At 42.6% G+C, this 14,153-nt stretch overlaps 1 protein-coding gene across 6 annotated transcripts in view; it reads right to left on the bottom strand.

Moving 5' to 3' along the window:
- Positions 1–14,153, bottom strand: part of ABCB1 (ATP binding cassette subfamily B member 1) — a 207,857-nt gene that overhangs the window by 126,447 nt on the left and 67,257 nt on the right. The window contains exons 19-28 of one of the 6 annotated variants that reach the window (XM_072154253.1): positions 13,333–13,410; positions 11,993–12,076; positions 11,295–11,498; positions 10,407–10,507; positions 9,881–10,021; positions 9,496–9,652; positions 8,632–8,829; positions 8,327–8,533; positions 6,394–6,540; positions 5,045–5,984 (exon numbers count right to left, since the gene is read on the bottom strand). The exons of 1 other annotated variant lie outside the window; for it this stretch is intronic. In XM_072154253.1, the coding sequence (XP_072010354.1) occupies positions 5,784–5,984; positions 6,394–6,540; positions 8,327–8,533; positions 8,632–8,829; positions 9,496–9,652; positions 9,881–10,021; positions 10,407–10,507; positions 11,295–11,498; positions 11,993–12,076; positions 13,333–13,410 (1,518 nt within the window). In that variant the 3' untranslated portion in view covers positions 5,045–5,783. Of the gene's footprint in view, positions 1–2,106; positions 2,186–2,874; positions 2,935–5,044; positions 5,985–6,393; positions 6,541–8,326; positions 8,534–8,631; positions 8,830–9,495; positions 9,653–9,880; positions 10,022–10,406; positions 10,508–11,294; positions 11,499–11,992; positions 12,077–13,332; positions 13,411–14,153 lie in introns of those variants that run through there. 4 more of the 6 variants (XM_072154259.1, XM_072154256.1, XM_072154251.1 and 1 more) reach the window with 4 other exon arrangements.

Raw genomic sequence — 14,153 nt, 5'->3', positions numbered from 1 at the left:
TATCCCAAACTTATAAGAACGCTACTACACTTAACTTGGTGCAGGCTGGGACCGAGTCTGACCCTGGGGCTGGTCATATACTGCCGACGCAGAGAATTGCGGGGCCTACCTCGGTCCAGGTCTCAAAGGCCTAGTATACCTCCTCCTCCTCCGAATTATCATCCGTGGCCATGGCGCCATCAGTCGGTAGCTCTAGGCACAGCAGCAGTGCCGTCTCTAAGCGACAGCAGGCGGTGCTCAAACTGCTGAGCCTAGGCGATAAAAGGCACACCGCCCAAGAGCTATTACAGGGCATTCCACATCAAACTTGTTAACTTTGTCGCCACCCTGCTGTGTTATCCACAAAATATACTGGCAAACTTTTATCATTTACCGATATTATTTCAGCGCTTCTTGCGCATCTGTTTACATTCCCCTCACCCGCCATATCCCAAACTTATAAGAACGCTACTACACTTGATCTTATACAAAAGGTTCTTAGAAGTGCTGTTTGGGGAGTAGCCTAGAGACAGGGGCTTGGATTGGCGAAAGCTCACCTGGCAGCGGAGCGCCAGCTCCATGCCAAGATCCAACTAACATAGTTTTAACTGCAGCACCTTTAATCTACTACTAGTTCACTGCCTCCATACATGGTCCCCTTATCAAACGAGCTGTGTCAGGCAGAATTTTGGGTTGTTTTCATGGCTTCCATGTTAACTTTGTCGCCACCCTGCTGTGTAATCCACAAAATATACTGGCAAACTTTTATCATGTACCGATATTATTTGAGCGCTTCTTGCTCACCTCCTTTGGTTCCTCTCTGCCACCCATTGGTTTGAAGCCTGAGTCCATTTAGGGTATGTTGCCATGCCACTCTCTAGCCTGCCGCTGCTGCCGCTGCCTCTGCATGCCGTCCCCTATAGTGTCAGGGTCAATTATTGGATGTTTTAGATGCTATCTAGCTTCATTCTGTCACTCTGTCATGGCCATGCTGTTGCCCATAATTTTGGCATAATGGTGCGATTATGCAGCCTCAGAGGCATCCATGCATGCTGCCCCTGCTGTTTCCTGTCCATTTCCGTGGTGTTTCCATCCTTTTCTGAGGTTCCCAGGTGTTTGGCCAAGCTTCCCTGTGCAGAGCCTTGGTCCCCTTGAAAAATGCTCGAGTCTCCCATTGACTTCAATGGGGCTCGTTATTCGAGATGAGCACTCGAGCATCGGGAAAAGTTTGTCTCGAATAACGAGTACCCGAGCATTTTAGTGCTCGCTCATCTCTACTAATGATCCTATTACTGGCGGTCCCCTACTTAAGGACACCCGACTTACAGACGACCCCTAGTTACAGACGGACCCCTGTGACCTCTGGTGAAGTCTCTGGATGTTACTATAGTCCCAGACTGCAATGATCCGCTGTAAGGTGTCTGTAATGAAGCTTTATTGATAATCCTTGGTCCCATTACAGCAAAAAACTTTGAAACTATAATTTTCACTGGGGCAAAAAAAAAATTTGTCTTAAACTACAATGTTAAAATATACAGTTTCGACTTACATACAAATTCAACTTAAGAACAAACCTCCGGACCCTATCTTGTACGTAACCCGGGGAACTGCCTGTACTTGAATTGCTGTGGTATTAATTCTCCTATACTGTATATGTCAGCCATGTTTATATGTAAGATAACTGAGAGCAGATGCATGAGGAAACTTGATGACTGCATGAATTTATGTGGTAATTCTTAGGCTGCGGTCACACGTGGCGTTTGCACGAGTTTTTGGCCCGTATTTAAGCAGTCCGTGAGCGCTTTTTTGAAAACGCACCCATTTTTGACAGGTTTTACCAATTGTCTTAATTAAAGCTGATCAAAAACGGATGCTGTTTTTGAAGGACTGTTGAAAAACAGGCCAAAAACAGGTTCAAAACACCACGTGTGACTGCAGCCATAATGATTTCTGAGGTAAAAATCCTCTCATATATAATGTAGAAGCTGATTGTATGTGTGGGGTGTATGTGGTAATATCAGTATACTTTGATATGGTAACCCAGAGTATTATAATACCCCAGGCTGGGGACATGTTTTCTTCCCTTATTTTCCGAGAAGGATGAATGGAGACATAACGGAAAATTACCTCTATTGGCAAACTCACTCGACAGTAAGTGGCCTCCACCATAAAGAACACAGTAATGGCAGAAATCTTGTCCTCCCTGTCACACAGCCACCAACACAACAAAACATATGCAGAAGCTGCAAAATAGAGCAATAATTTATGATATATGCCCCATGTCTGTCTGCGTACTGGAGCATCATCTACATTGTGTGAAGTGAATGGAGCAGATACATGAAGAAACACATTGACCAAGTATTATTGAGGTAATATTTCTCCAATATAAGACATATCAGCCATTATGTGAGGTAATAATACTCTCAAATATGATTTATCATCCACGTCTACATGTGTGTGAGGTAAAAATACTCCTATGCATGAAATATCAGCCATGACATTGTGTTAGGTAAAAATGATAAATCAGCCATTGTTTTGATTACTGTATGTATAATATGTCTACTGTGTAATAACTGTCTAACATATAGGGGCTTATTTACTAAGGGTCCCGCGGATCGCACTTTCGTCAGAAATTTTCGGGATTTGCGGCACTGTGACAGCTATTTAGAAGGGGATTGTGTCGCACGAGATTGGATTTGGCGCAATCTTTGGCGCCGACTTTCATGCGTCAGAAATGGGGGGGGGGGGCGACAGTCGGTTATTTGTCGGGATGCTACACTGGACATTTGTATGGGGTCTTGGAGCTCTTGGGAGCAATTTTGGTTTATTTAGAGGATGGAGGAGTTGGTGGAGACCCAGCAGCCCCAAATAAGACAATGGGGCACATTTACTTACTCATTTGAGTTCACTAAAAGTGCATTGTCCCTCTATAATACTGCCTGCTACAATTCACTAAGAACTTGCGCCTGAAGTCATGAATGTGTCGCTTCCCTGCACAGGTCCGAATTCATCATCTTTTTTGTGGTGCACCTTTAACATTGCATGTGTGACACAATTTGAAAGTTAAATACGGCGCTTGGTCGGAATCAGTCAGACTATCTGACGCCACAGTCCCTAATTTGTGTCGCATGGAAGCCAGCGCAGCTGCGCCACAAAAGGGTCGTGTGCAACACAATCCCAGCGCAGACATTTCTTAAATACCAGTGCAAGCTGTTTTAGCCATGAAGAACGTGCACGGTCTGACAAAAGTGCACCGTGCGACCCTTAGTAAATGTGCCCCAATTTCTTCTTGCAGTCCTTGGCCAGTCTTCCAGGACTCCCAGGCCTTCCGGGACCTATTTGAGTCACATACTGAGGCTTTTACACCCCATGCTAATTCTTTAGAGAGGTTATATTAGATTGTGGTGACGGTTACCCCTACACCCCCCCCCCCCCCTTTCTCTATTTCCTTAACCCTTTCCCACCCTCCTTTCCCTTATCTTTTCACTTTCTTTCTTGCTCCTTTTTTCCTTTCTTTATGTTTCCTTTCTTTCTTGTAAGTTACCACCCTTCAGTGGTTATGGTATCCATTTAGTGTTCTTAATGTGCTAGCGGTTTCTCATACTGTAGCGCTGTTTCATTGGCTGTGTTGTACATATCATACTCGGTTCTGCGTAACCCAACTATCATTTTCAGTTTATTCAATTTTCATGTGCTCTTTCTACTTTCATTATTTCTCAATAAACTCAGAGTAAACACAAAAAGTATGCAGGCACATGGTGTGGAGGTGGCATAGAAGCAAAAATAATCACTATTTATTGCAGTGCACAAAAATTGTTTTCTTTTCAGTGCTTCTATGCCATAAATAGACCCTGATAAATAAATGTTGTGAATCCCTGTGGTACCAGGTATGTTTTCAATGTAATAATCAGAGATGTGGAGTAGGACTCCGTGACCATTTTGGCTTTACGGTGGTAATAGCTGAGTTTTGCGACTTTTAAACTCCAAAAAGTGGGCAAAACATAGAAGCACTAACCAACAGATGTATCATTCTGTCTGCTAGTTTAAAATAAATCTACCACCAGGATGAAGGATTATAAACAAACCACACTGACATACTGACGTATGCCCCCTCTGGCTGTGGATAGGGCCTAACTTCTGTTCGTGGGAAAACCCCTTTAAAGGAAACCTACCAACACGGATCTACCCATTAAGGTAGATCGGGTGGTAGGTGCCTCTATTATACATGAGGAAAACCCTTTTGTGGGCTTACCCTCACGTCCCCTGTATCATTTTATAACTTTTATTCCCCTAATATGCTAATTATCTAAAGAGGCTACTGGGGCGTGGAGTAGCCAGAGCTGAGGCTGACAGATATAGTTGCGCGCCCTCGTCGGCGGAGCTGGCGTTCTGGGCATGGGCAGAACGTAGGTCCACGGCTTCACGGTCTCTGCTCCGAAATTGGAGCTACTGCACATGTGCAGAGCTCTGGCTTTGTGTACGAGGAGCTGCGCGCCGAAGACATCTGGTAGGAGGATCAAAGAGGCTTCTGGGGTGTGGAGTAGCCACGCCGTGTAGCCTCAGCTCTGGCCACTCCACTCCCCAGTAGCATTTTTAGATAATTAGCAAATTAGGGAAATAATTGTTATAAAAAAAATACAGGGGACGTTATGATTAGCCCTTAAAAGGGCTATCCTCACGTATAATAGAGGCACCTACCACCCAATCTACCTTAATTGGTAGATCCGTGGTGGTAGGTTTCCTTTAAGGCAGTGTAAGGCCAGATTTCTGAACTGCGACTTTTGAAAAAAGTCGCGTAAAAAGTCGATCCTGTACCTCCTGGCATATCTGCAGTAGATGCGGCTTTTTTACAACTCTGCACGAGACTCTGCTATGTCCATATGCCCATGTACCCTAATAGTACATACGGGCAAACATAGTACATTCAGGAAGACCTGAAACCTAATTGCATTGTTGATAAGCCTGTAGTGATATAATAGTTTCTTGTAATTTTTGCATGGTGCTGATAATATTGTGTAAATACCAGGATATTTAGTTTATGGAGAAGTAATTCCAAGGAAACAAGTTGAAATGATAAGAAAAAAGTTTAATATTTTAAAACTCTGGTCAAAAACCTGATTCCAGTACTGGAGTGTTGTAGAGATAGCAGCAATAAAATAATCCTCTCATCATCAAGTGATCAAAAAAGTGATCTTGGCATTAAATAATATATATTAACAGTTTACAAAATATCAAGGAAAAATTATATATAAAAATATTTTAGATAAAACAAAATTAAGTCTAAATTAAAGGAGTCACCTGAAATTATAGTAAGGGATGGCCTTTTAGGTTTGATCTTCTCAATGGGCCCAGGCTGCAATGCCGGGTACCGCCACTGGAGAAGCGCGGTGCTCTTTTTGCAAAAACAGAACACTCTTTATTGTAATTATACAAGTCCCATTATACTAATGAGTAAATAAATTCTTTGGCTTTCAATTCTGTGATAAGATTTCCACCGTCGTGTAGTACAGTTGTCTCTAATTATCCTGGTCCAAATGTCAGTGTCTTTCCCAGCAGCTTTGCGTATTACAGCCATATACTGAATATACCGTGAAGATATAACCAATTCTTATTGAGCTTGGTATCAATTTTCATCATTTTAGGTTGGATCATTGTGGGAGTGATTAAGGGGAGATCTGCACTCTGTCGGGTCCGACTTGACTGGCACCAGGGCATCGTCCATAGTACTGGCCTTTGGCTTTACATTAACACCAGTGTATTTGGTAAACCTCAGAGAGGCGGCATTGTCCGGTCTTGTCTCCTTCTCATGTGGGTCCGAGCTGTATTGTGACCAGTGAGTGATAGACGCCCTTCATCTGTAGGAGCTGCTGATGTGTCCCCAGTTCTACCACTTTCCCATTCTGGATAACAGCGATTTTATCAGCGTTCTGAATGGTGGAGAGCCGGTGAGCGATGACGATACACGTGCGACCTTCCCGAGCTTTATCCAGAGCTTCTTGTACCACCTGAGGGGGAGAAAGAAATGTTATATTTAATTACATACACAAAAACACTAAGGCTTAATGCACATGAAAATATGCCTGCCGTGCCGTAGCCCGCGAGAGAAAATTCGAGCCACATGGCCGTAGATATGGGCAAAGATAGAGAAGGCTCTATCTTTTTGCAGCTATGGCTTGGAACGGTGAGAGATTGTTGCCCTCACCGTACCAAGCCCGTGCACCATAGCTGTCTATGGGGAACGTATGTACGGCGCAAGCTTGCTTTAGCGTAATTCTATGCCAAGCAGGACCTAGCATAAAACTGTTATATATGTTGACTATAATGTATATTCAGAATTTGCAGCATACATAGAATACTGTACATATATACATAGAAAACAGAATATCTATGATATTTTGTGCAGTTCTGTTTTACCTTCTCACTCTCTGTATCCAGAGCAGATGTGGCCTCATCCAGTAGCAGGATTTTGGGTTGGCGGATCAGCGCTCTTGCTATGGCTATTCGCTGCTTCTGTCCTCCAGAGAGCTGCGTCCCCTTATCTCCGACACGGGTGTTATATTTCTGTAGGAGTGATAGAATGCGTTAGTGGAAGATTTATACATGTTTTATATGTTCTCCATCAAATATACTGAACATGAGGATGAGAGTAGTACTTGGTTTTGCAATACTACATTACAAGACGTCTATCCTATACAAACTCGGATTGGCCCACAGGTGTACAGGTGATTCCACCTGTGGGCCCCTGAGCTTGCTGGACCCTCAGGCAGTGCTTGGGTTCTGCAGACCCTCACTATACAGATATTTTTCAACATGCAACATTTCGGCCACCCTATAATAATGTGTGTAAATTATATAGCAAATTCCCTAGTTTATTAGTTAGATTTCTATAGAGTAGATGCATTGGATGACTGATCTAACAGATAATACTTATCCAACTAGTATCCATCCTGCCAGGTCCTTCTCAATTACACCATCTGAGGACTAATAATTTGGGGGCCTACAGAGCTAGTAGGGACTATGCTAAAAGGCAAATGCCAGTCAACAGGTTGCTGACAGGTTTCCTAGAACATTCTAGAACAGTCCAAGGCAAGGACTAGAAATCAAGCCAGTTTTGTTTTAGGAATTTGCAAAATAGATATTTCATGGGCTCTGTGAAAAGATTTTACCTATGGACCCTGCAGTCCCACTCTGATCCCATATGTGTCTACTAAAGGTCACTCAGCTGTTTTGCGAATTTCACAATGTTAAGGCTGCGTTCACACGTGGTGTTTACATTGTGTTTTGAAACCAAAGGCAAAGGCTTTTTTGAGGAGATTTGCGTTAAGTTAACGTACCCCAATGTTAACACAGTGTAAATGCACTGTGTTAACATCATGTTTATGCAACGGCAAATCAAAACAGCCTTTGCATCACGTTTTAAAACGCAACATAAATGGCACAGTTGAATGCACCCTTAAGTTTTAGCTATTAAAATGCAATATTGTTATTGCCCTAGAGCAGTGATGGCGAACCTATGGCACGGGTGCCAGAGGCGGCACTCGGAGCCGTTTTTGTGGGCACCCGGGCCATCGCCCCAGCACACCAGACAGGACTCAAAGAATCTTCCTGCAGTTCCAAGCAACTTAAAAGATGCTGCTTCCAGTCATATTTTGAAACTGACTGTAACTGTACTACTTGTAACTGTAGGAAGAGGGAGAATTAGACAGGGAAGAATTCGTTTTGGAGGATCTCTTGCTGGCCCCACGAATCTCTGTGTACAGAGGGACACTGGAAAGAAGCTAAACTGATGAAAATGTTCCATCTTTCTACTGTGTTGCTGTCCTTAGAGGCCAATATGCTTGAAAGTTGTTGAACAGGGAGCAATAAGTTACTGCTTTAATTTTTGGTTGGCACCTCGCGATAAATAAGCAGGATTTTGGCTTGTAGTTTGGGCACTCGGCCTCTAAAAGGTTCGCCATCACTGCCCTAGAGTCTGGCCATCAGGGGCTCCATCGCTAAGAATTCCACTGATGACTGTGGCTCCATGAGTGGAACTGATTTAGATCAAGCCAAGTACTGTACACGGTTATCTTCATCAGTCTTATGGACTGACCATCTCCCTAATCAGAGAACATTGGACCCAAGAGATAAGACTTCTCACAATTGAGGTTATGCAGTCTCAAATAAAGATGCGTTAAAGTGAAATGATCCATATCCGATGCTGTAACAAGCAACTATTTATTCCTAATAAAACTTAATAACCACCATAGCTGCTGAGCAAAGTTGACTTACTCTTGAACTCCTGCTACAATTCAAGCTGACTACATCTTTAGTAAGGACAACCAAAAGGAAAGTCATAAAAACTTACATCAGGCAGTGATTCGATGAAGCTCTGGATATTGGCCGCCTTGGCCGCTCTTTCAATCTCTTCAAACGGCACCACCCGGCTGTTATCTCCATAGGCGATGTTCTCCGCTATACTACAGTCAAACAGCATGGGCTCCTGAGACACAATGCCCATCTGTGCCCGCAGCCACTGGATGTTCACAGTCTTCACGTCAGAGCCGTCCACATTCTTAAAGAAAAATGCAATGGAAGGAATGGAGAGACTACTGAGCATTGTTAGTGGCCACTAAGACCTCCATGAAATGATCTCTCGTTGGATATACTTACCACTACTCCATCCAGCGGGTCATAGAACCTCTCCAGAAGTTGGACTGTGGTACTTTTCCCACATCCACTGCTGCCCACTAGTGCCAGGGTTTCTCCCTTCCCCACGCTGATGTCTAGGCCTTGTAGCACCTGCACCTCTGGTCGGGTTGGATAATTAAACTCAACTCTGTTGAATCTGACGTTCCCATCGCACTGAGACTGTAGATAGCAGAGACATTATTGTGTCAACCACAGAATTAATTCAGTAAGCAGAGTTATAAAAAAAATGGCGGCTTCTTTTATCCTATGGCACCACTCTATAGGTCCAGGTCTATAGGTTGTGTCTTGTTTTGCAGCTCTATTGAAGGGGACAGTAGGTAAAAGGTATAACATTGCAGTGGCAACCTTTGGGCTTGAGAAAGGCTGCTGAATAATGGCCGAAACATAGCATTTGGGTGAATGAAGTACCCGTTACGATTTTTACATTTTGGTATGCTGCCCTCTTTTTTTGTGGTTTACCCCTTTTCACAATACATTACATGGGGATTCATACTCATCTTCGCTGGTTGGGCAGTTCAGGCGCAGGCTATAGCGCAGTACTATGCTAGCTAGGGCCTCGCATAGAACTGAGCCAGGTTTACGATGTGCTCAGCAATTGCGCCAATGTCATGGTATATGTATCAGGAGTCCGGAGTCTCCTAATAGAGCCGGCGAAGGATGGGAGGACAGTTTTTACACCATACGTTGCTCCATAAACCACCAGCATATGATATTCCGCCCCAATATAGTTACACAACTATGTAGATACAGCTATGTATTAGTTTTGACATAATAGATTCTCTATAATACAATATCTTCCAGTTTAACACATAAATATCTACTTACAGGTCTGTGCCCGGCCGTGCTGTAACTGTCTATAAGAGGCGTCCTCTCTAGTAGACTGAATATATGAGCCGCTGAGGTCTTCGCTTTAGCATAATCTGGAGCAAAAGAACTTGTCTGACCCAATGCCATAGCACCAAATACAATGGCGGAAAATACCCTGGAAAAGAAAGTTAGATGTGAATTAAAAGGGAATCCCCTTAACCAGACCCAATGTCTTGCACCAGATTTTCTATTCTGTCATACCCTATATATATATATTGGTCCAATTGGAATTTAAGACGAAGACTGTTTTTTTAGTCCTAAATTCTTTTACACCTACTTCGACTTGCCCTGTTCCACAGTATAAGATAGATAGATGGATAATTAGATAGAAGGATAGACTTACAGAAATACATTCTCCACACTTATGTGATTATTTGCCACCAGCCATGCCCCAAATCGGAAACTCCCGGCATAAGCGAAGAACATGATGGCTTGAGACAACCCAAACGTCACTCCATGGATGTGCGCTTTCTTAATGGCATTCCTAGGAGAAGAGACAATAAATTATTTGAGAATGATTTAATTTTTATTATTTCCTGTGTTGTACCTTGGGAAGGTATGAGTATCTACACCATCTGCAGTGTCGGACTGGGATACCTTGGGTCCACCAGTAAAATCTGATCTTGGGGCTGACCACAGCTATACGTTTGTTTTATAATCTTATCAATATAATCATATAAATACATAGGATAGTTGAAATGCTTTATGCTAAAAGCTAAATATATGTATAAATTACATAAAGGATACTTTGTCCAGCACCACTTATGCAAGGCCTAGGGGCCCACCTAACTCAGGGGCCCACCGGTGGATCCACCTGTTCCCCTGTGGGCCAGTCCGAGTCTGACCATCTGTGTTACATGATCACTTACTTGTAAGGTCCCACCAGTTTTTCTTCGTACATCGCTTCGAACTTTGTCTCTCGAGTCAATGAGACCACAGTGCGAATGTTTTCTACAGCTTCTGTGGCGATCTATAATAAAAAGCAAACAGATTTTAATTTCTACAAAGTCTACAAGCCTGTGACATCCATAGGAGCTCATGTTGGACTACTTTGCAACGTGGCCCCTATGTTATTGTCATATCTTAGAGATGCAGGAATTCTGCTGCTTGCTCTGTTCTCATATATATATATATATTACATGACTACCAAATCAAAAGTACAGAAGTAGCAAAACATGGAAAATGTATTTATCCTTGGAACAGGATGCAACTTTTTAACTACTCGATGGAGCCATTTCCAAACTACTATGTAGACTGCAAGACAAAAGCAGTTCTTTCCTGCCACTACTACACCGTGGGGAATGTGCAAATATGTTTTCCAGGATGGGATGTGGAAAACATTGCCTCTTTTAGCTACCGTGTAAGGCAGCACCCCTTGACACCAAGCATGACTTTCAAAAAACCTAATGACATGATGTAGGATTAAAGCAAAACCAGTATATCTATTCCAACGGGAACATCGCTGTTTCGATGTGGTTTTGTCTCTTTAGTACAGTGTAGGGAACAGGTTTGAATGAGAGGCTATTGACTAGTCGGGAAGCAAGAATTCTCCTTATTGAAACTTTGTCCCATCCTGTAAAATGTATTTGCATATTTCCCAGAATCGGAGCATCAATAGCTATAAGTCTCCACACATCTCCAATGCGGCCATAATTGGCAAAGTCTCTATAAGGAGAACTGTTACTCCTGACCCTACTAGACTGTAGGAGCCAGTGGAGGGCGACTTTGAGCAACTGATTATAACAGATATAACTCACCTTTCCGGCTAATTCAAGTTCCTTTTTGTCCTTTATTGCATGCCCAGCAAAGGTTTTCATCTGAAGCAGTGCCGAAATTGCAATGACTGGTACAATGGCCAAGATAAGGAGGGTTAGCTGCCATCCGTAGATGAAAGATATAATTACTGCGGTGCCCAAGTTTGCAATGTTCTGAGCCATCAAAGCCAATCTGGATCCAGTTGCCTGCAGAACAGATGTACATTTCAAGAAGGGCTCTCACATTCAGCCATATTTATTTGACTTTAACTATGGCAGATCCCTAAAGGAGAACCAAAAAGCTTCAGCCTCACGTTACGCCACTGATGATCCAAGACTAAAAATGAATGTATGCACTAAAGGGAACCTGCCGATTTAGCACATAGAATCACCCTATAATATTTCTGTACATATTTATGCTTCAATGAGGCCCGGTAGCACCAAAGATGAGTCCTGTGCCTTATAAGAGTCACCTCTAAGTGTCTCACGGACAGAGACGATACAATCTGGCAGGTGCCATACAACCATAAGCAATGCCTCTAAGGAACATAAGGAGCTGTAGTTGCCTTATTGTCCCAAATCACCCAGACAAGTTCTCTTTGAAGCACCTGAACTCCCTTGAAAGATCCTGAATGTATTGTGTTACTCTCATTTTCAGTTTTTCTGTCTGATACTATAAAAAGTCAAAAATCAATGCATACCCCCTGAACTTGAGAAGCATCAGTAGCCAGTCGCGTGGTTAAGGCACCGGTGCTATTCTTCTTGTTGTCAAACCAGCCCATTTCCTAAAATTATGAAGACATAGGTAAAAAAAAAACAATCATTCAATAGTGAACCTCTTCCAGTAAGGGTAATAACCCTTATACATGGCTGCAAATCTCCTCCAAGACCAAAACATATGGCATCATGAATCCCTATACTGCTGCTAGTTTGGGGGAGCCTGGGGGGTAATTTACAGCTGTGATACAGTCAACACAAAAGTTTTCATAACCCAACAAAGATAAGTATTTCTAAGTAAGCAAAGAATTTTTCACCAGAATATACTCTGTATTATACAATGGAGCTCATCAGGGTCCGCGGCTGCACTTTCGCCGCACGGTTTTCGAGATTTGCGCAGCTTTGACAGGTATTTAACAGGGGTTTGCGCTGGGATTGTGTCACACGTGATCGTCGGACAATGCACTTTCGTGAACTCCGCAGGACCAGGTAAGTAAATGTGCCCCAATTTTTTCAAAACTCTGTACACCGTGTCTTTGTGGAGAGTACAGGAATGAGGATTCCCAGACAGGACATTTTTCTGTATGGGGTTCTGCCATAATAATACGTTTTGAAAGCACTTTTCTAGGTGCTTTATTGTCTCTCCTGTATACAGAGGACATTCCTTTACCATCTACAACAAAATGTACCATATTTTTCGGACTATAAGGTGCACCGGATTATAAGGCGCACCATCAATAAATGCCTGCTAAAACGTCTAGGTTCATATGTAGGGCGCACCTGATTATAAGGATAAATGACCAGCAGGTGGCAGACCTGTGCACAGTACAAGGCAGCTGTTGTCTGTAAGTATGGTTCATATATAAGGCGCACTGGATTATAAGGCGCACCTGATTATAAGGATGAATGACCAGCAGGTGGCAGACCTGTGCACAGTTCAAGGCAGCTGTTGTCTGTAAGTACGGTTCATATATAAGGCGCACCTGAGGAAATCAAAGGATTTTTTGTGCGCCTTGTAGTCCGAAAAATACGGTACACTTTAGTATCCTTCCTCACTAGCAGAGAATAGTATTTTGTATGGTACGGCACATTTAGCATCTTGGAGCCATGAGCGTTCCATGACTTGCTGGATGTTATTACACGTATTTTATATGGTATCATTGAAAGTGGCTTATAATTTCTATGTTCTGCTTTGAGCAGCAGTATAATTAATAGTATATAACATTTATTACAATCGTATTCTATATAATACCCATTGTCCTATGTCCTTAGAGGGTGGCAGCCTACTATAATGGAGGATTTAGCATACAATACATTGTTATACCTGTCTCAACATCGATTTGAAGGTCAACAACCGGAGTCTTGTTGTAAGAATCTCCCCTGCTTTTCCGAATGTGAATCCCTGTAATGGAGGTAATTAATAGGAAGTTGCAGAATGCTATAAAACACAGAGTATTAAAAGATCTGTCTAATACTTAGGCACAAGTCATGTTAAGTAATAGGCTTTATCTTATAAACACCTACTGTAAATAATTGGGAAGATTAACTAAAGTTACATAATGTAGATTTCTACAGTCTACAACTGTGTGCAAATAAGCTTTAGGGGCTCAAGGCTCCATTGGTGTTAATGGAGCATGGAGCTCCTCAGGCTCATTTGCATACAATCCTTCATCCTGGTGGTAGATGTCCTATAAAGGAAATCTACCATGAAAATCCAACATGATTAACACTCATAGGTCCAGGCACCATGAATGTGGTAATCTTATTATATTTGTTATCCATGGCCTCCTTACTTCTAAAATCAACTTTTAAAAGTATGCTTATGAGCATGAAGGGCTACCCTGTGTTGTAGCTACCCTCCCACTATGTGTACATTTCAGCCGAGATCACAGGACGTGCATCAGAGAGGGTGAGGTTGAGATGTATTGCCGCACAGTGTAACAACAGCTTGTAAAACCAGAGACCATAGGGCCTAGGGTAGCCATTCTGACTCATTAGCATAATTGTAAAAGTTGATTTTAGAAGGAAGGAGGCCATGGATAACAAATATAAGAAGATTCCCACAGTCACGGTGCCTGGAAAGGAGGCAGATGTGTGTAAAATTAAAAATACAATTTACACATTACTACTCTCAGCATATGGAGA

The sequence above is a fragment of the Engystomops pustulosus genome, chromosome 5 (assembly GCF_040894005.1).
Source record: "Engystomops pustulosus chromosome 5, aEngPut4.maternal, whole genome shotgun sequence".
Taxonomy (NCBI): Eukaryota; Metazoa; Chordata; class Amphibia; order Anura; family Leptodactylidae; genus Engystomops; species Engystomops pustulosus.
The sequence above is the reverse complement of the archived record's forward strand: the minus strand, read 5'-3'. Positions and strand labels throughout refer to the sequence as shown.